Genomic DNA, 20,466 nt, shown 5'->3' on the forward strand with positions numbered 1-20,466 from the left:
GTTGACTTATAAAGGCATGTACGAATGTTATAAAGTCATCTACATGTATATGAAATCGGGACATGGGCCCTTGTGAATATATCTTGCCCATGTGCTAACGCTCTTTTTCCCTTTTTCTTTTTCGGTCCTCATTTTTTGTGCGGCTAAGGTAGCAAATTATTCCACTAAGAGCGGTTACCTCACATGCATCTATGTGCGTACCAAATAATATAATGTAGAGGAAAAAGATAATTATGTTCCCACAAAAAAAACTGTTTACAAACATTCTTAATACTTGACTTTGATTTTGATAAGTTCAGCCAAATCGTTGGTATCATTTGAAATTTCATCATTAGCCGTTTTAAAAAATGATAAAACATAAAGGGTACCGTGAGGACCAAAGGTCATTTGCAATTGTTAACAACTTACAACAAAAGTACTAAAAAAAGAAAAATCAACCCCGACCCTTCACTTTTCTTAGGAGTATCTTTTCCTTAACGAGGCCGGGTCTAATATTTTCTACTCGAGATTTTTGAATGAAATTTTTTACATGAATTTCCACTGATATAATTATTATTTTAAGATAAAAAAAATAAAACATTTCCACACCGTTTGTTTAGGGGGTCATCTCAAAGTTTGTTAATTTTTAACATAGGACCCTATGGGATTTTGCTTGAAATGTATCAAGTTTGCACATTTTTTACATTTTTTTAAAACTTCTGCCCTAGGGATTTCTTTTTCTGTTCTACATATTAAAGTTATTGCTAAAAGGCATCAAATGGGCAAATAAAAAAAAACCTTTTACCTCCTGGTTTGTTCCAGGGATCTTATCAAAGTTGTTCTTTGTATACCCAATTTCCCAGTTTGTCAGATAATGGCTATTTTTTATTTGACAAAAGCGGAAATGGTGATCTTTATAGTATTATTAAAACATTCAGACATATTTAAGTAATAAATAAATATACAACATCACATATTAAGGGTCATTAATAAAAAAAAAACATGGTTTCTGTCTTGAAATATATGAATTAAGCTATATTTAGGCGGGTTAAGAAAACGTGAGAGGGCTAGGCTTGCTGAACTCTCTTCACGTTTTCGACCCAAGCCCAAATATATCTTATACTTCGAGATATTTATGTTTATTCCACAATATAAAATCAAATTACGCATCAAACGAGCTATTTTCAACAAATTTCGCTGAATATCTGCAGTTGAAACTATCACGCCATGGCGTCAACAAAGCAAAAAGATGACGTCACAATACAAATGAAACGCTGCGCGAAAGCGTGCGTACTCGTTATGTACTCGGCCTCGTTAAAACTACTTATTCTCTATTCAGTCATTCAATTATTTTTTTTTTTCATAAAAAAAGACATTTTATACTGCAAAACGAAAATTATTACTTACCAGTTTTGAGCAAATCGTTTTACTTCTGTCCATTTATTCCTTTTTGCAATGTTCTTTTCTTTCTCAAAGTAAATATCTGGGGGTTTGGTACTCTCATTCTTATATAACGCACCTGGCGTTATACATGTATACAATGGTAATTTGTGATCACAATTGGCTTTTTGTAGATTAAAACGGCCACTAGGGTCTGGAGAGCATACGAAGACCTCACCGAAGTTGTCGCTCCTGCTATAGTCATTACCTTGTTTTGGCATTGCAAACACTGCTTGTATGTATCAGAAAACATGCCTGATTCGACAAGGGATTTTTTTAGCTTACCCGAGCTGAAAGCTCATGTGAGCTTTTCTGATCAAAATTTGTTTGTGTCTGTCGGAGTTGGCGTTGTCGTTGTCATTAACGTTGGCGTTGTTGTTAACTTTTTAAGTTGTCATTTTCCTCTCAAGAACCACTTAACAGATTTCAACCAAACTTAGCACAAAGCATCACTAGGTGAAGAGGATTCAAGTTTGCTCAAATGAAGGGCCACGCCTTCTTTCAAGGGGAGGTAAATAAGATATATTGAAAATTTGTTGGTATTTTTCAAAAGTCAGAAAAGCTGTAACTTGTACTGAAGCATCCTCAGATAGTGCAAATTCAAGCATGTACAAATCATGGTCAATGGGGCTAGGGTGGGGCCACAATGGGGCGATGATTTTAACATAAGAATGTATAAAGATTTTTTTTTTAATCTTCTCAAAAACTATTTGGCCAGAAAAGCTCAAATTGGAGTAGAAGCATCCTTTGATAGAGTAGATTCAAGTTTCTTTAGATCATGGTCCCCGAGGGTAGGGTGGGGCCACAATTTGGGTCAATTTTTTACACTGGAATGAATAGAGAAAATCTTTAAATATTTTACTCAAAACTATTTGGCCAGAAAAGCTCATACTTTTGTGGAGGCATCCTCAAATAGTGTTTACGTAGATTCAAGTCTGTTTAAATCATGATCCCCAGGGGTAGGTAACAATGGGGGAGAGGGTATATAGAAATAGAAAAAAATCTTCTTACAGGTACAACAACAAAAGGGGCTTGGTGTTTGCCATAAAAATGTGGATAAAAATTGATACACTATTTTTAAAAATTTGAGCAAGATCTACTGTACTTAGTTGTCAAGATATTTTAATTTTGATACAGTAATGCTAATTTGATCACAGTTAGGGATATTGTTGCTCAGGAGAGCGATGTGGCCTCTAGGTCTCTTGTTTAAACTTGTTAATGCTTATTCCCTATTGTGAGTAACGCGAAGTAAATTAAAATAAACGCGTTTAAAATCATTTGTGTATACATAGCAAATGTATGGGGAGGACTGTGTCTCCATTTTCATCAACAAATTTGAGTCTCCAAGAAACTTGAAATGTGACGCATCCAATTTCCAGGATAAGACGGGTAACATATACAACAATATGCTTTGCAGGAACGTGTTCATCGGAAAGAAAGGTGTAATTATCAACGCGTGATATATTCCACTTTGACATGGCATATTTTCCCATCTCAATTACGTTGAGTGACATTCTACAAAATAAAAACACTTTTAAATAATCTGAACACTCTAAATTGACGTCAGTTAACATCATCTTCGCTAGCCAAGCCAAGTGCGGATCATAAACCCTTGACTTGGGAAGATTGTTGACATAAGTAATCCTTATATTAACGTAGCTCTCTTCATTTACTATACCATAATTCGTTATTGTTAAAAATGTGATTTGTTTTCTTAGTTGGCCTTGTACAATTATTCGGTAGGTTTGAAGCGACGGTCAAGGCGCACGTACCAAGGATTACTGGCTCGCGAATATTGCTAGTTTCTTTATTTCTATGTGGCTCATATATATTTTCGTGCAGTTTATGCGATTTCTATGCTATGATATGAGATGTAAATACTATGCTATGCTAAGTTGTATGTCATAAAGATATATATAGATCTTTTGCTCTTACATGAGTACATAAAATATTGCAGTAAACCAAAGTCAATTAAATTTAGTTTGCTTTTTGTGAATCGCTTGCATACAACTAAATATCTACATGTAAATTACTGGTCGTGTGTTTAGATTAATATAAGACTTGCTTTCTATTTATAGGCGTGTCTTCCTTCCTCCATTTACATAAACTTTTTCAGAGAAAAAACGCTTTATTCTGATAAAGTTTAAGAGAAGAACATACGTTGTATTATCATCATAAAAAGAAAATATTGATTTCCCATTTCTTTCTTCTTTTGAATGAATGTGTAAAATAACAATGAACAGATCTTCGTTGATGGCTAGACAAGCATTTTAATTAAAGTTCGTCAATAGTCGAAACTACGTAAAAATGTTGTTTTGGTTGTTAATTACGCATATCTGAGTCTTGTTTACTCGCAAATGTTGTTAACATTATGCTGAGTTAATGACACCAGTTTATTTTTCTGTTTCTAGCTAATGGTTAAGCGCTGTGAATACTCTACCCTATATACAAATTATTAGTTGAAAAAAATTCTTATACATTTTTCAGTGTTTTCTGATGATGGACTTTCCGGAAGTAAGCTATAGTTTAAAGAAAATGCGGCTTGTATTTTGTGTTACTCAACATACTCTTATGAACAAGACATTATTTCAAGAGTGTCTTCCTCTTTTTTATCAATTCGCTGGTTTAAGTGTTGTTTATCACGTTTATTACATACATGCTTCCTGTTGTAAAGGTTTTCTTCCTGTCTTTTCTATCCGAAGCAAAATGATGCTTTTGAATCTTATATAGGAGTTGGCAGGGGTTAATATCACATTGGACAAAAGAGGTTTGTTTTCTTTTAGTAAAATTTCAAAATTATCTTGATTTCAAAATATCCAAATCTATGCAACCGAGCTACTATATATTTTTTTAATGATAAATCAGATATCTAAAACGTCATGATTACTAAGGTTAAAGAGGTGCTTGAAAAAGAATATGTTTACAATTAACAAAAAACCACAAGAAAATAAGAACGATTTTTTTGTGTTTGTTTGAAATACATAAAAGTTACGCAGCTTATTTTGACAATCATCAAATATATTGTTGTATGTAATTCATGTACAAGAAATTATTTTAAATAAGCTTAACAACAAAAACATTATTTTTTTATCTCTCTTAGAGTAATTCACAGAATCAAACGATGGATCTTCACTGTATGGCTCAGGATGTTCTGCGATGCCATGTATGCGAGACTCCTGTTCCCCCTATGCACTGTGACACTTGTCACATGCATCTGTGTGTGGTTTGCGTAGGAGAACACCTCTTAGATGAATCGAAGGAACACAAAGTAGTGCCATTCAAAAGACGAGGATCAACAACCAATTACCCCAAATGCCCAATACATTCAACCAAACAATGTGAGCTTCATTGTGAAAATTGTAAAAAGGCAATCTGCGTACAATGTGTTTCTTCTAAAAAACACAAAAAACATAAAATAGTTGATATTGGGAAATCACTTGAAAGCAAAAAATCAATATTACGTAAAGATTTGAAAGAATTAGTAAAAATAATTTATCCTAAATACCAAGACCTTACATCAAAAGTTCTTGATCTGAAAGAAGATCTAAAAAAGAACACCAGTAAACTGGCAGAAGCAATCGGCAAACATGGAAAAGAATTACACAAGGAAATAGATATTGCTATCAAGAAATTATTAAGTGATGTGGATGAAATAGCATTTAAAAAATATGATTTTTTATGTAAGAAGGAAGACGAAATCAAATGCAGTGTATCTGAAATCTCAAGAAGCATTAATAATCTTGAAAAAGCTTTAAATTCCAATGATTTTAGCTTTGTCTATGCCTTCATATCAAGAAATGATGAATTTAGAAGATTGCCTCCTAAACTAACAGTTTCCTTTCCAAGATTCATCCCTCAGAAGATTAACAAAGACCAGATAAGTCAACTGCTCGGTTCCCTATCAACTGTATCCATTCCAGGAAAAGAAAGTTACTATCAAATGGGTTCTCCTGATGTTGTGTCCTCTCCCCAGGTCAAACCGCTCATTGATGAATCCAAGATAATTACGGAAATAAAAACAGAGTATGGAGAATCTAATGTATTATGCAGTGTATCCTGTCTGAGTGATGAACAAGTTTGGACTTGTGGAAAAGACAACATACTGAGACTTTACAGTCTTCAAGGAAAACTAGAGCAGTCAGTCCGAACTAAGTCAGGAAACGAGGCAGAGGGCATAACTGTGACACAGGGTGGTGACCTAGTTTATACTGATTCATACGAAAAAACTGTTAACATAGTAAAGGATACACAGATACATACAGTAATCAGAGTACGAGAGTGGATTCCTGGCTTCATCTGTAGCACCTCTTCTGGTGATCTTCTGGTCGTCATGGTCAGTGATGATGAAACAGAAACAAAAGTCGTGCGTTACTCTGGTTCCACAGAGAAACAAACAATTCAATATGATGACAAAGGGCAACAACTGTATTCATCTGACCCTTACCCTAAATACATATGTGAGAACAAAAACCTAGATATTTGCGTAGCAGACTATTACGTCAATGCAGTTGTGGTAGTCAATCAGGCCGGGAAACTTCGGTTTACTTACACTGGTCATCTCTCCTCTACCACGTTACCGTTTGAACCAGTCGGCGTCACTACAGACAGCCATAGTCGGATCCTAACAGCAGACTGGAACAACGAATGTATCCATATTATAGATCAGGATGGACAATTCCTTCGCTATATTAACAAGTGTGATTTAAACCATCCGTTTGGTTTATGTGTGGACATAAGTGACAATCTTTTTGTTGCCGAATTATACAAAGGCAAAGTTAAAAAAATCCAGTATTAACTTTAAAATATTCATGTATATAGAACTGCGATAAATGTTACTTGTATAGAGGTTTTTTATGTGTCGATATAAATAAATACCCGAACATTTTAAAACCTAACTTTGTCATTATCTTCAAATAGAAGTGCGTCATTATTATTGAAACAAAACATAGCATCTGTCATTTTAATGTACACTCGTATCTTTAAATGCTTATATTATTAATATATTACCTCACATGAACATACAAAGTAGCGAAAACGTTCAATTTTGTGTGAACTTTTTAATGGCATCGCAATGATTATCCTAAGCGCTTATTATTAGACACTCTGAACTGTTTGCATTTTTCAAATGTAAACACAAGTAATAAACAGCAATGTTAAAAAAATTCACCGGGATATGAAATTGGTTGGTACGTGATGAAGTACTCTTTAAATCCTTAAAAAGTCGTCTTCTTTCCTCCCATATATACATGTACTTGAGAAAAAATAAATTTATGGTTATGGTGTCCATTAAACCTTCTTCCTAAATTGTAAAATTCATAGTCCCTGGGTCAGGGGATCAGACCTTAGACCGGGGCCAAACTGTATTGATTTAATATTTTTCTCTGTACTTTCACAGTAATTGGATATAAAGCCATGCATTATTATTATGTTCATAATGACCTGAGTTCAAATTCTAAAATTCACTCCCCATGCCATGGGACAGAAGTTGAGGCTTTTTATCGGGGGGGGGGGGGGGGTGATAAATATGACCATAATATTGAACATGTTTCTCTACATATTTTTCATTTTGTGTGCATTACTTTTTTCACCCCCCCCCCCCCCCCCCCCGCCCCCCGCCCACAACATTTTCATGAAAAAATGTTTTTCAAACATCAAGTAATAGAACTAGGTAACAGTCAAAGGAGTTTAGCCTTCAAAATGAAGCTTAAAATGCAAGCATAAGACTCGGACGGATATGATACTTCGGTGACCGTCGAGGACTGTGGTCCTCTTGTTTACATTTGTGTTAATGTATTTTTTTTGTGATACAAATTTATACAAAAAGACTTTTCTGAATCAGTGGATTTGGTTATTTAGATTTGTAGAACATTTTTCTCTCTTTGTTGTGTTTAAAAAAACACTATTATCAGAAGCAATTAACGCTACTGGTTGCTTACCAGTCTATACAAACCTAACGAACAGCTGCATAATACTGTCTTACCAGACAGGCCGCAGTACATTAGTTATTATGTATTCAGGCCCCGCCCTCACCAACTTTCCACAAGTCAATACTCAGCCTCAAATCTGAGGTTTGACCTCAATTTTATGCACTTTTCTTTACAGGATTTGAGTTTAGGAATGAGTTGAGGGATTTGAAAATGTTGGTGACGGCGGAGCCAGGACCCATTTCTACACTTTATGGCGTCTCGAAATGGTAAAGAAAATATATCGAGTAAAGTTTTTCATTGCTTACTTAACTTAAAAAGTGATATAAGTGCATGCCTCTTCTTATCGAATCAACATCAGGGTCGTTTTGTTCGATTCCTTTGTGTAGTTCTATTCCTACTCCTCATCTGATGACAATTATTAGAATATTTCCGAACGGTAGTGCTCATTTTGGAAAGCACAGTGATAGACTGGTATCGATTACTGTTAATTAACCGCAATTGTATTTATTGGACAAATGTTTACAATATACCTAAAGTTCTTAGTTGCATGCATTGAAAAAGAACTCACGTCTGCCACTTTTGCTTAAGGGGAAAATAAAGTTGATTTTTAACATCTTACAACCAGTGTAGAGGATGAACATGTCTCTTGATCTTGTAAGAAAGTACAATTGCTATTACATACCAACCCATTGTAATCGGTATTTTGCTTTGCTTTTAAATTTGTTAAGACTGGTTTTAAATTTGTTTAAAAGCATTTTAAATTATCTGCCTTTGAATATCAGCTGCAAGACAAATCTGACGATATTTCCCTCACAAACTGTTATGAACCGATCTAAGAGTCGTTCATTATTATTAATACTGCCCTACATAAATTGCTGACAGAGAGAGATGGATGGGAAAAGACGGAAATCAAGAGTAATTTCGAGGCTAATTTTTGTTACTTTGGGAATTGATCTTAATCAAAACTCCTTAGGCTAATAGATACAGTTACTCTAGCAAACCGGAAGTGAAACAGTGTTTAAACCTTAACATAAATCATCACTACTGTCTAGATTTAGTACTTGAAAATAATCGATTAAGTCAATGTAATGTTTTCAGAAGCATTGTTTTTCAAAGAAACTTATTCATAAGTGCCTGGAAAAAAGTGAGATTTAAACCGGTACGAACAATTCAGATATCTTTTCTTGTCGTATGTATTTTTATGCCAGAGTTCAATATTGCTGGTATACAATTTTCCATAAATATTTCGATCACTGATACATATTGCATAGTAGAGATTGTTAACTCTATCTTTAAGTGTTACACATCATGATTCATAATGAGTTTTCCGTGAATAGCTCGGAATTTTTGTTGGAAAATCCCAATATATCAAATGTAATGTGCGTAATTAATCAAATACAGCTTAAACTACTTGTTTTTTAAAATCCGTTCTTGTTTGTTTCTTAATGTGTTTTTTATTATTCCGTTTGTTTTTTGTTCGAGCGATTTTTATAAGAACTGCAAAATAGAGCAATGAATATTAAATCTAAATGTATTGCTAGTAGATACAGCGTTTTTTTTTTTTTTTAGAAATATAATTTTCATATTAAAGAAATGTTACATATTTCATAATTAACCTTAATAATATGTCTCTCTCTAGATTAAACTATAATGGTTTCTGGTCGGGCTTATTATAATTAAAAAATGTATTGCGCGAAGAGCAATTCCCAGCTATTGTCGTGCTGTTTACAAAGGCTGCCTACCTAATAAAATTGTTGCACATACTAGAGCTCACTCTAAAAACATCATATACAAAAGGTGGCTAATAACATGATCATTGTTAAGCATCACGTTGTTACAAAAATTAGATATATTTTCAAGTAATCATTATGCAAATGTACACATTTTAGATAAGTGCAAAGTAAAATTACAATGCAATATTTTCTGTGAAATGCATATATTTTAAATTAGTGCAAAGTAAAATCACAATGCAATATTTTCTGTGAAATGGGCTATAAATGAGTGATACAAACGGGCAAGAGATTTGTAGTGGTAAATGTAGTACTAAATTCACCAATGCATTGCCATGTGTTGTACATGTATATTACATGTAACACTTAAATCAACTTGACGAGCATAAAATATGACAATGGACATGAAGTTTTAGAACTTAACACATACATGTATTAATCATAGTTGGATTAGATGCTGAGTACAACTGTGATAAAGCAACCGCGATAGCGGATTATGTACATTTTTTCTGCAATGATCGCCGTTACCTTCATAACCCGAATGAATCATCAAAGAAAGCATAGTAATTTTACCTAGTCATTGCTTTTGACAAATCACAAAAAATCATACATGAAAATGTACCCTCATCAGCATTTTGAACATTGCTGTGATAAGTTTCTAAAATAACTTTTCTCTTAACTTTATTTTTATGCCCATTTCAAACAAATTATGGACAATACCATTTTAGAGTATAAAAAGCTTGTCTATAGTACCGTTGGTTTCCCTTATTGTCTCAACGGCAGCGGTTTGTTGGTCAATTGGACAGTATCAAAGAGTAACAAGCACATTTCTGGAAATGGCAATTGTCAATTTTTTGGAAAACGCTTAATTATAACAATAGTAACAAAACTAATGATAATTGTAATAGCTGATATACAACCAACGATAATGATATAAAATTGAAAAGTCGGAGCGTTCAAAATCACAAGAATGTCCTTACTCTGCCATTTGCAGTTCCATCTGTTTAAAAATATGTCTACATATTGTCTGTTTTCTCTTTCTTTACTCTCAATCATCAAGTTTGGACAAAAACTTTCAGTATTGAACTTGCTTAAATCTCCCAAAAATTTCATAATACTTTTGAGATAACCGACCTTGAAAGCTATGCGTGGTCTTAGATGAAGTTTCCTTTTACTTTCTTCATCCAACTTGCAATCGAAAGAGTTGATATCTGAATAGGTTCCGTTGAGAAAATTAATTGTACTTGAAAACGTTGATACTTTGAATGTTTCAAGAAAGTTCACTGCATCCCTCATCTCTTTTACGCCGAGATCTCTCACACTCTTAACAGTAGTTGTAATGAAAACTGGATGACACCCTGGCGTCGTTTGGTTATCATATGGCGTATAAACATAAACCTTATCGTCAAAAGTGAGCTTTGGGTTATTCTTTAGAAAATTATTCAGAAAGAAAATACTACTGTACTTCACGTGATATTCATGGATTGGTTGCGTCGATCCCAGGGTAACTTCTAACCTCTGCTTCCAATTTGTGATTGACCTTGTGTGGCAATTTCTGTCGTTGGAGTTAGAACATATTTTCTAAAGAAAAATAAATCAAAAATGAAAATAAAGTTTAAACAGTTTGGGAAAACTAAACTAGAAAACAGCTTGTTTTAAAATCACAATCATTTTTCTCTTGAATTAATATTGTCTATAATGACTAGTTTTGCCTTTCCGAATCTAACAAAATATAACCTACATTATTTAAAGTTGAAAACTCGGAAGTTTGCTGAAACTGAATGTAGAGATGCATATCATTTTCAAAAGGAACTGGGTGTAGTTCATCTGTGAATGAACCATTTCTGTCTGTCAAAGAATGGCCGATTAAATCTTCAAAACAATATTCATTTTTATATATCACAGACGCCTCTTTGAATGGTCTTTGATATACCTGGCAACGAACGCTTAAATATTCACTTATATATCTTTCTGGCCAGTCAATGCAATACCTCGGATATGTATTCAATATGTTGTTAAAACTGTTAGGAACAAACGCGAAATAACAATTCGAAGTAAAAATGGCTTCAAATAAATCTAATAAAGGGTTTTCAAGTAATGTCATAATAGAGTTAACGGCACAAGTTTTCGCTGTTAGGCGGACAAAAATGTCCATTGGATATGCTCTGGCATTATTGCATTTAGCTATTTGGTCGTTTGTGTAGACTGTGCCATCTTCATCGACTACTGGAATTTGAACCTCATTATGAGTCTCTCCCATCCTTTCTTGTGCACAAGAGGTGACTGTCCAGTAAGAAATTTGGCCAAGATAGTTATTTGTCTCACACATTTTGGTTGTATTCAAGATGGTTGATTCTCCAACGGGGTATTGAACACCAAAGCAGCAGTCTCCGTAATGAACACACTGGCTATCGCAATAACAGGGAGGAAACATACTGAAGGTGGAGTTCTCGCATAGATCAGGATGGTTAAGACTTACGATGGAATCATTTTTACCCGAAAAACAAACTATTATCCTCGTTAAAATAATGCATAGATGCATCAGAACAAGAATCATCTTTTAAATTTTCAGCTTGATTTCTTGAAAGAGCTTTACTGATATGTCATGCGTTTATTAAAGGGGTTAAATTCATCAAAATATGATGCAGCATATTAATATATATAGCTGATACAAAGAGGATTACCAAGCACAATTTTAATTAAAAAAGGGCGACTTGAAATCGATACACAAATATATCATTATGAACTCATTTCTATTTTTCAATTTCTAGCAAAAACATTATTTGATACATGTAAGCTACTTTTTTTTAAATAAAGTAACACGTATTTAACAGATAAATTCATTTAGATTGAAATGCATTTACAATCAATAGGACGTATTAGAGACTTTATTGTATATGGTAGTTATGGAATTTGAACAATATTTGCCTATCGAACTCAACTGTTGCTTGGTCAATTTAAATGTACATCAATATAGTGTTTTATGTCTGGTTACATTTAAAACCCATGGACGAGAGAGAGAGAGAGAGAGAGAGAGAGAGAGAGAGAGAGAGATGACTGTTTAAAGATAAAGGCCAAACCTTAAGGTATTTAAACTCAATCAATGAGTATAGATCTCTCTCGTCAATGTTTTTAAAAGTCGATCGACTGGATGTTTACAGCATTCTTATGTCTACAATGTAACTACTTCCTTGTTTCATGCATCGTAAACGTCATTGTCATTCATACAAACAATAAGATATGTTTTAGAGATACACCCCGAATGTAGCTCAAAACTATCGGAGAAGGAAAACATGATGTCTGGGGAACAGGTGTGTATGCCTCGTTACCTGCTTTATCTTGTACTCATTTAACTTTGCATCTTTCTCATTCTTCGTGCGTTTCATTCCAAAAAAATATTTTTTTTCATCAAGGATTTTCCAGCCCTCGAATATCAGTTGGTAAACGTGTCCGATCCTGCAGTTCTTTTGGAATTTTATGCACCAATCCAGGATTCACTCTCTGTTATAAACAATGCCTTGGGTACGCTTGCACAAGAAGGTGATGAAATGATTAGAGAAAGGCAAGAAGTGTGAGTATAATATTTTTTAGAAATTCATCTCTCCTATTTAGCATGTTTAGGCATGTGCAAAATCAGCATCCACTTTTATCCCGAATTTTGTTATCTAACTCCCGTACATAGTTGATGAAATTGCTAAATGGTGCCGCATTACACCACACTTGTCACTAGAATGTGTCTGGAAGTGTATAACATTCTAACTCAAGAAATGCCGATTGCCATTACCTCAAATAATATACCAACAATAACAATGGTCACACTAATTGCAGTTTAAATCAGCCTCTTTTATATAGACTAGTAATAGCAATGTTGTAAGTCTTATTTAGGATAATAGGTTCTGAAAAGTTTAGATCTGGATAGGTTTATATATATTTGTAAACTAATGGGCGTGTATCAAAATGTTTTTTTCTAATCTATGACAATTTTTATAAGGTTTATCTTATAGATACGTTTGATTAGTTGTAAAGACATATTTTACTTCATTGGTTTCGTTGTTGTTTTTAGCCGAGGTCTGCTAAAAGCAGAGTCCTGGCTGTAGGCATGCAAATCGCCAATGTTACTATAAATAGCACAACTTAAAATGTAAACAAAAAACCAAACAGCGTCAAAGTAATAGCGTCCGCTATACCAAATAGTTACACAAAGAGCCATGTGTTGTCAAAAGTGCTGGCATGAGAGAGAGAGAGAGAGAGAGAGAGAGAGAGAGATGGAGAGATTTTCAGTCTTTGCTACACAATATGCACAGACACACCAAAAGAGCCCGGCCTTCAGTACTTCAGTACTTTGATATTATACTTGCCCTTTTTATCTGTATTCAAAATGTGAAAGGAGTCATGGTTGTTAATCCAAATCCTATCAGTAGGTTGTGTTCTTTTTTCAAGTCTGAGAGTGCTTGAAGACCAAGTTACAAAGGGTTTACAGACAATATCACTATGGACAGAATGTGCAGAGAAGAGCATCAAAAAAGGCAATCTGTCAAACTGGATGGTAAGGTTGATGTTAAAATTTATCACAACCTAACACTACGTATAAATTTGCGAAGTTTATTCAAATTAATGAGTGTGTTAAGCAAATATTTGTAGCTTTACCGAGGTTTTCACGTCAAATCATAGTGTTAATTTTTCCCTCTATACTAGTATATCTATTTATTTACCTCTCTATTTATATGCTATTATTCATCTATCTGTCTGTCTATCTATCTATCTATCTATCTATCTATCTATCTATCTATCTATCTATCTATTTATCTATCTATCTATCTATCTATCTATCTATTTATTTATATATCTATCTATATCTCTATCTATCTATCTATCTATCTATCTATCTATCTATCTATCTATCTATCTATCTATCAGCGTCTATTTTAGCAAAGAATTAAAATTTTGATTTCCAGCACTCATTGGCGTTTATAAAGGAAAACAAGAAGGTGATGACCGGTGTAAACAAGATAATGGAAAAGATAAACAATTTAAAATCAGAAAACTTGGAAACACTTCGAAGAACTATAGCTCCAGTGCAAGAAAAAATCACGATATTTATAAGGTTTGCTGAGGAACGCTCACAAAAGTATGTTAAATACTAGATATTAAAATACACTGGATTGATAAATGGTTCAAGTGCTGGAATTAAAAAATGCATTTATGTATTAAACTGTATGTAGAATTGGTTTTAAAGATGGCGTACTGCCCATAATCAAATAATTGGACCAACTTCTTTACAACCGTAATGCCTTAAAGAAAATAAAAAGCGTTGTAAATAATGAAAAACACATTTACTGTAAATTCGCCCTGATGATTGCATACCCAACTTTTTTCTTCAGGCATTTTGTCACTTTAAACTTTATCTTACATGTACTTTACATATTTATTGATAGTATTGATTTGGTTGATGCATGTATGTGGTCGTCTATTAATATAAACGAGAATCGTAAATTTAGCAGTCTAGATAGCACGACGTGTCATATGAAAGATCAACATGCATTAACGTTGCCTTCAACGAAAACGTTTAAAAATTGCATTGCTAGAGTAAAGAGGATGATAAGACAGATACCGTGGAATTATGAGAATTTATGATGGCCCAATTTTTGTGGTATTCATAAGAAGCTTTTCCCCCAAGAATTTAAATCCTATTAATACAAATACAATTTAGAAAGTTTTATCGTTCTTACTGAAACTAAAAACCGATGCATCCACGAAATTACACCCCCATAGATAAGCAAAATAACCCACAATCTCAACACATTGAAATATTGCCCGGTAGATAATACTATTTTCTCAGAGGAAAACTCAAAAAACACATCGTTACATGTACGATTACCGTCTAACAAGATATGAATAGTAAAATATCCAACATGCAATCAGCTTCTAAGTTATCATAAGCAAAAAAGATACCATATGGAGTATACTAGGAATAAACAGTGTTTGTTTTACAAATCTCAATGCAAACATAACCAGTTTTTATACATTTTCGATTGCCATGCTAGAAAAGCAACTATAACTCATTTTGTGTTTACAGTATATGTATGTCAAGAAACGAATATTTTGGTCTTAAGTTCACATTTTAGCTTTATCTGTTGATAGATCATTTTTTTAACAGAAACCTCATTCGTATAGAGAGAGATGGTAAGATAAAGGAATCAAATATACCCGACCTGTCCGCCTCCCCGTGGGAGTACCAAGAACGTGTGGACAAAATGCCTACATTAGACCCATTCCAAACGATGGAGTCCAATGTCTATTGGTTTGAAATTTCCAAACAACGATGTGTTGCAAAACAAGAAACGGGAGAGCCACTGAATTTCTATGTTGCATCAAAAGCTGTACAGCAAACAGATGAAATCGTTTTACAGGCGAATGTACTCAATGAAGGAAAATGGAAACTATATGAGACCCATTGTCACGTAAGTTAAGATAATCATCTCGCAAAGTGAGTCGTATTTAATGATATTTATCTTTTTAAAAATCGTTACTAATTAATTTCTTTTCTGTTTAGGGAGACTATGTCGTTTTCAGATCAGAAAAGGTGGAGGCTTTCTTTATCCTAGGAACACCAACAGAAAGAGAATTCGTGGTGGATCCATCGGGGAGTCACTATGTTCACAAAACTGACGAACGTGTTTGTCTAGATTTTCCTGAAGGGTCTGTTAAAGAATCCGAAACGTTTAGAGTCACGGTATGACTTTACTAATGTCACGTTCGTTTTGCAATTACTAGTATATGCTTCAAATGATGTTAAAAATAGTTGTTATGATTATTCGATTTGATTAAATATTGCTGAGAGTAATCGTATCTTTCAGAAAAGTGGACTGAAAGATAATTAAAGTAACCTTAAATTTCCAGACCTTTAGTTAACGTTCAGTTGACTGAAAGGCAGATCCTTACCCTGTGTTGAAACTGTTATCATTGTAAACATTTTTTTTCTAGATATTTCCTGTAAAAGTAGATGAGATGAAGAAAAGAAAAACCAAATTCCCCGATCAGTACAAGTTTCTTTCTGTATCCAAGGGGATACAAGTTAAAGGAAACGCTTTCAGTAAAGCAGTACAGGTCCATCTACCATTGGAAACTATAGAAAATGCTGTTGGAAAAGATGATGAGATGGATATTGAATATGTGTTTTTTCACATTGACGGTGATATAGTTACACGGCTGAGAAATCAACAAGTAGAAAAGCGAAATGACACAATCGTCACAAACGTGGACAAGTTTAGCATGTATGTTGTTTGATATAATAAGGAAATAAAGAGATAAACGTTGAGAGAGAGAGAGAAAGAGAGAGTTTAGTAATTTTCAAAATATGGACATCATTTTGACTTACATTAAAGCTTGAAATTTATAATTTGTACTTAATTAATGACTGAAAATATTTTGTTTGATAAAATAAAGAGATAAACGTTTAGAGAGCGAGAGAGAGAATGAGAGAGAGAGAGTTTAGTTCTTTTCAAAATATGGACATCATTTTGACTTACATTAAAGCTTTAAATTAATAATTTGTACTAAATTAATGACTGAAAATATTTTGTTTGATAAAATAAAGAGATAAAGAGATAAACGTTGAGAGAGAGAGAGAGAGAGAGAGAGAGAGAATGAGAGAGAGAGAGAGAGTTTAGTTATTTTCAAATATAGACATCATTTTGACTTACATTAAAGCTAGAAAATAATAATTTGTAATAAATTAATGACTGAAAATATTATGCATATTTGACTACTTACAGCTACGTTGGAGCAGGGGTCAGACGAGGAAGTATCGATAGCATGAGCAGCATGGAGGCACTTATCTCTCTTGGCTTCAAATACCATTGTAAACTTGTCACCTTCGTAAAGAAATTGACGGAGGATTATGTACAAGTTTGGTGCGAGTTAGTTAAAAAAGAAAATTGGAAGGACATTGAAGACAAACGTCTGGAAGATCATCCAACACTTCAGAAATTGAAAGATGCAGACTCGAAAGACATATTTATTTCAGAACGACAGCGCTTAAGAGTTGATGTTAAGGGGAACTCTTTTGTAGGCCCAGAAACTCCGAAAAATTCATTGCTTATTACATTTTTTCCAATAGCAGACGACAATCATATATTCCCGCCTTTACGCAAAAGAGGAGGCATGCACGGGGCTCCTTATTCCACGATCACGTACAGCATGGATTCCGGAAAAAAGACGTCTCTACACACGCTCACGTTTGATCCCTGGACATTGCCTAAAACCACATCTCGAAAACCTCCACGGGGAGTTAACGAACTTGATCAGTCACGTAAATCCATGAACTACCCAGCAGAAAAGAGTCAGCGACCGTTACCAAAAAGCGCAAAGACAACTGTCACTAAGCCAAAGTCTAGACCAGAATCTTCTCATGCACAAGTTGCACTCTCGCATAAAACCAAAGGTCAGTGCTAATAAAGCGTATACCACTACTAAGTATTTGAATTTATATCTTAAAAATATTAAACATTTATGAATTATACCAAACATAATAGCATATGAATTTTATATATATAATGCATATTGGCTTGGGGAGGATGGCATGCTATTGAAATACCATGAAGTTGATCCTTTTGTATTTGAATTTCAGATTATTATTCGAAAAACTTTGAGAAATTTCTCGAAGATTTTAAGATAATGTTTATTGGAGAAAAATGTCACGAAAATGGAATAGATAATTTGGAGACATTTCTAATGCTGGACAAAGAGGACCTAATGAACATCCTTGGAGTAAACCTCGGGGACAGTCTGAAATGCAAGAATGCTCAACAGAAATTTAGGGACTTAGAGAGATAGCCAATTACACAAGAAAGGATTGCAGTTAGAGATATGATATTTCCTTCATTATCTATTAATATTTACAGTTTCCAGTGCCTTTGTTTGTGATATTACTAAGACTTTTGTAACCTATACAGTATTGTTAAATACTCTTCATCAATGATGCATATATATCGTATTGCAGAGCGCTAGCGGGCATTGCATAATTTTTGATTATGCAAAATTAAAATTATGTTAAAATTGCTATAATTTGAAATTTGAATGAACATTAGTTACATACAAATATAAGTAATGTGGAATCCTACCTTAAATAACATGAGGTGATCAATACCAATCTTTTATAAAGCCCTTCGGGTTTATTGGATTTGATCACTCTGCCCCAACCATATTAATTTTGATAACTTCATAATGCTTAAAAAATGATATCCTATTCCTTACAGAAAGGACTATATATGATATGGGCCGAAAATGGCCCCCTAAAATGAACATCATCATTTTACTGTAATTCTTTGTTTTCTTTGTACAGATGTGATGTTTTTACATTATGTTCATTTTGATTCAACTGCCCACAATTTAGAAACATATGATACCGTATTAAAGACAACCTTTTCCCGCCATTTTTGCATTTTTAGTATAAATCAGCTTGTTTTTTAGCAGTGTTTCTTTCAGAAAACATAGAGCGCATGCTTGAACAAACAAGATATTTTAGTCAGAGATGTAACTAGCCTAGACTTATAACTGACAAATTTGTTTCCTTGTTCAAGCATGCGCTCTATATTTCCCATTTGTAAAAAGATAAAAAAAAATTCAATTTTTGACTGATTTTGATTGAATTATAGAAATAGCGTCACTTCCCACGTCATGTACTGCAAGTGAGAAATCAAATAAATAGGTGAAAAATATATTTTATATCAACTCTTCTACAATATAACATAATATGTTCTTGTACCAGAATCACTTTAAAAAATGGCGAATAATTGGGGCCAAATTCAACTCATATCATATGTAGTTCTTTCATTATATTTTAATTCGGTTATAAATCTAAAAGATCCGATTGGATTATTATTGGTGGTGGCATACATGTATATGCATTTTAGATTTATACACAAAGTGACTGATTTACACGTATGTTAAATCTTGTTCTTTCAATGAATTAATTATTTTAGTATTGTGAAATAGTTGGCAGGATGTATTGCTATGATTATTGTCCAAACAAAATGTTCAGTTATTCTAATCAACTAATACTTGATGCATGAGATATTATTTACTTTATTGGCGTGAAAAGTTTACATTAAATTATTGTTATGCTTGACATACTTATTTTTTAGTACATTGCTGAAATTTTATCAAATAAATAAATGTATATATCAAAAGTGAAACATTTATATTAGAGACAATTCGGTCTATCGATAACTTATGGTTGTCAGATAAAGATACAGAGGATTTTGAACCTGTTTTATTAACTTTGGACCTAAAACAATTTAAGCGGATCAATTCTAAAAGAAAATTGAAACCTATCCTAAAAGATTTAGTACCAATGTGAATATTACTATTATTGAATTGCGTGCGTTATAACACGAATATTGAAATCGCCTAATAAACATTTAATTTACCGATATTTCAAATCTTGCTTACATAGCAACATTTTAGAGAGAGAGAGAGAGAGAGAGAGAGAGAGAGAGAGAGAGAGAGAGTTGCATCTATACACGGCTTTTTCAGATATCTAATGTTTAATTCATTCTAGATGTATTTCATTACTTAAATCACAACCACCACATTATTGTTTTCGGAGTGAGATTTAGTGTGGGTACAAGTATAGTTTTTTTTCCTTCTTCGTTTGTATGCACACACGAGGGAAAGGGGTAGGTTTGGGACATAGTACTTAGCATACGTTTATTATGTACATGTATATAAGAAAACAGCTACCCGATATTCCACAACAGTAAAGGTATGCCTTTGTTTAAGAACCATTTGAACAAGAACTTGGACTTTGGGTAGTTGTGTCAAACAACAATGTGAGGTACCTGGTATGCCTGTCTATTATCATTGTTGGTCACTCAGCCATGGCTCTCTAAATATCTGGCTTTTGAGCTATGACTACGCAATCGATGCTTATTTCGCTCGAAACCCCGTCATTTTTAACTTAATTGTTATAGACGCAAGAATTAGGTAGCTATGTCCTACTGAAAGTCCAAGCTCTTGTTGAAATGGTTCTACGGCTACTTTATAAAGGGTGTTAAAAAAGTTCGTTCTGTTTGTAAATTGACAAAATTAAATTGATAAAAGCAATATTTCTGTTTCAAATTCACACTGGTTAAACTAAAGGATATTCTCTCAACATACATGTAGCAGTTATTATCCCCTATGTGCACTCTCTGGTGGTGTCACAGAGTGATTTGGATGGTCTATCTGGTTATTAAAAATAAAAAAAAATAAAAAACTTGCACACGAGTTGTTAATTAATTAATCTAGGCTAAAGTAATAAATCACGGAACGAACTTTCTTAACACCCTTTACATATTCTGCATGTCGGAATCAAGAAAAAAAAATACGAATCCTTACTTGCAAGGGTT

General features: G+C 33.5%; 2 protein-coding genes across 3 annotated transcripts; both read left to right on the forward strand.

Moving 5' to 3' along the window:
- Positions 1-4,044: 4,044 nt before the first annotated feature.
- Positions 4,045-6,309, forward strand: LOC105345828 (tripartite motif-containing protein 3). The gene is made up of 2 exons (XM_011454146.4): positions 4,045-4,186; positions 4,520-6,309. Exon 2 carries the CDS (start codon positions 4,541-4,543, stop codon positions 6,212-6,214), a length of 1,674 nt encoding a protein of 557 aa, XP_011452448.3. The 5' UTR covers positions 4,045-4,186; positions 4,520-4,540; the 3' UTR covers positions 6,215-6,309.
- Positions 6,310-12,229: 5,920 nt separating this feature from the next.
- Positions 12,230-19,205, forward strand: LOC105345827 (uncharacterized). 2 transcript variants are annotated; one of them, XM_034477014.2, is made up of 9 exons: positions 12,230-12,387; positions 12,490-12,647; positions 13,517-13,622; positions 14,032-14,204; positions 15,234-15,537; positions 15,630-15,809; positions 16,061-16,350; positions 16,852-17,519; positions 17,706-19,205. In XM_034477014.2, exons 1-9 carry the CDS (start codon positions 12,370-12,372, stop codon positions 17,909-17,911), a joined length of 2,103 nt encoding a protein of 700 aa, XP_034332905.2. In that variant the 5' UTR covers positions 12,230-12,369; the 3' UTR covers positions 17,912-19,205. The 2 variants fall into 2 exon arrangements, with proteins under 2 accessions (XP_034332905.2, XP_065927642.1); XM_066071570.1 differs by having other exon boundaries at positions 12,490-12,638.
- Positions 19,206-20,466: the final 1,261 nt, after the last annotated feature.

The sequence above is a fragment of the Magallana gigas genome, chromosome 9 (assembly GCF_963853765.1).
Source record: "Magallana gigas chromosome 9, xbMagGiga1.1, whole genome shotgun sequence".
Lineage (NCBI taxonomy): Eukaryota > Metazoa > Mollusca > Bivalvia > Ostreida > Ostreidae > Magallana > Magallana gigas.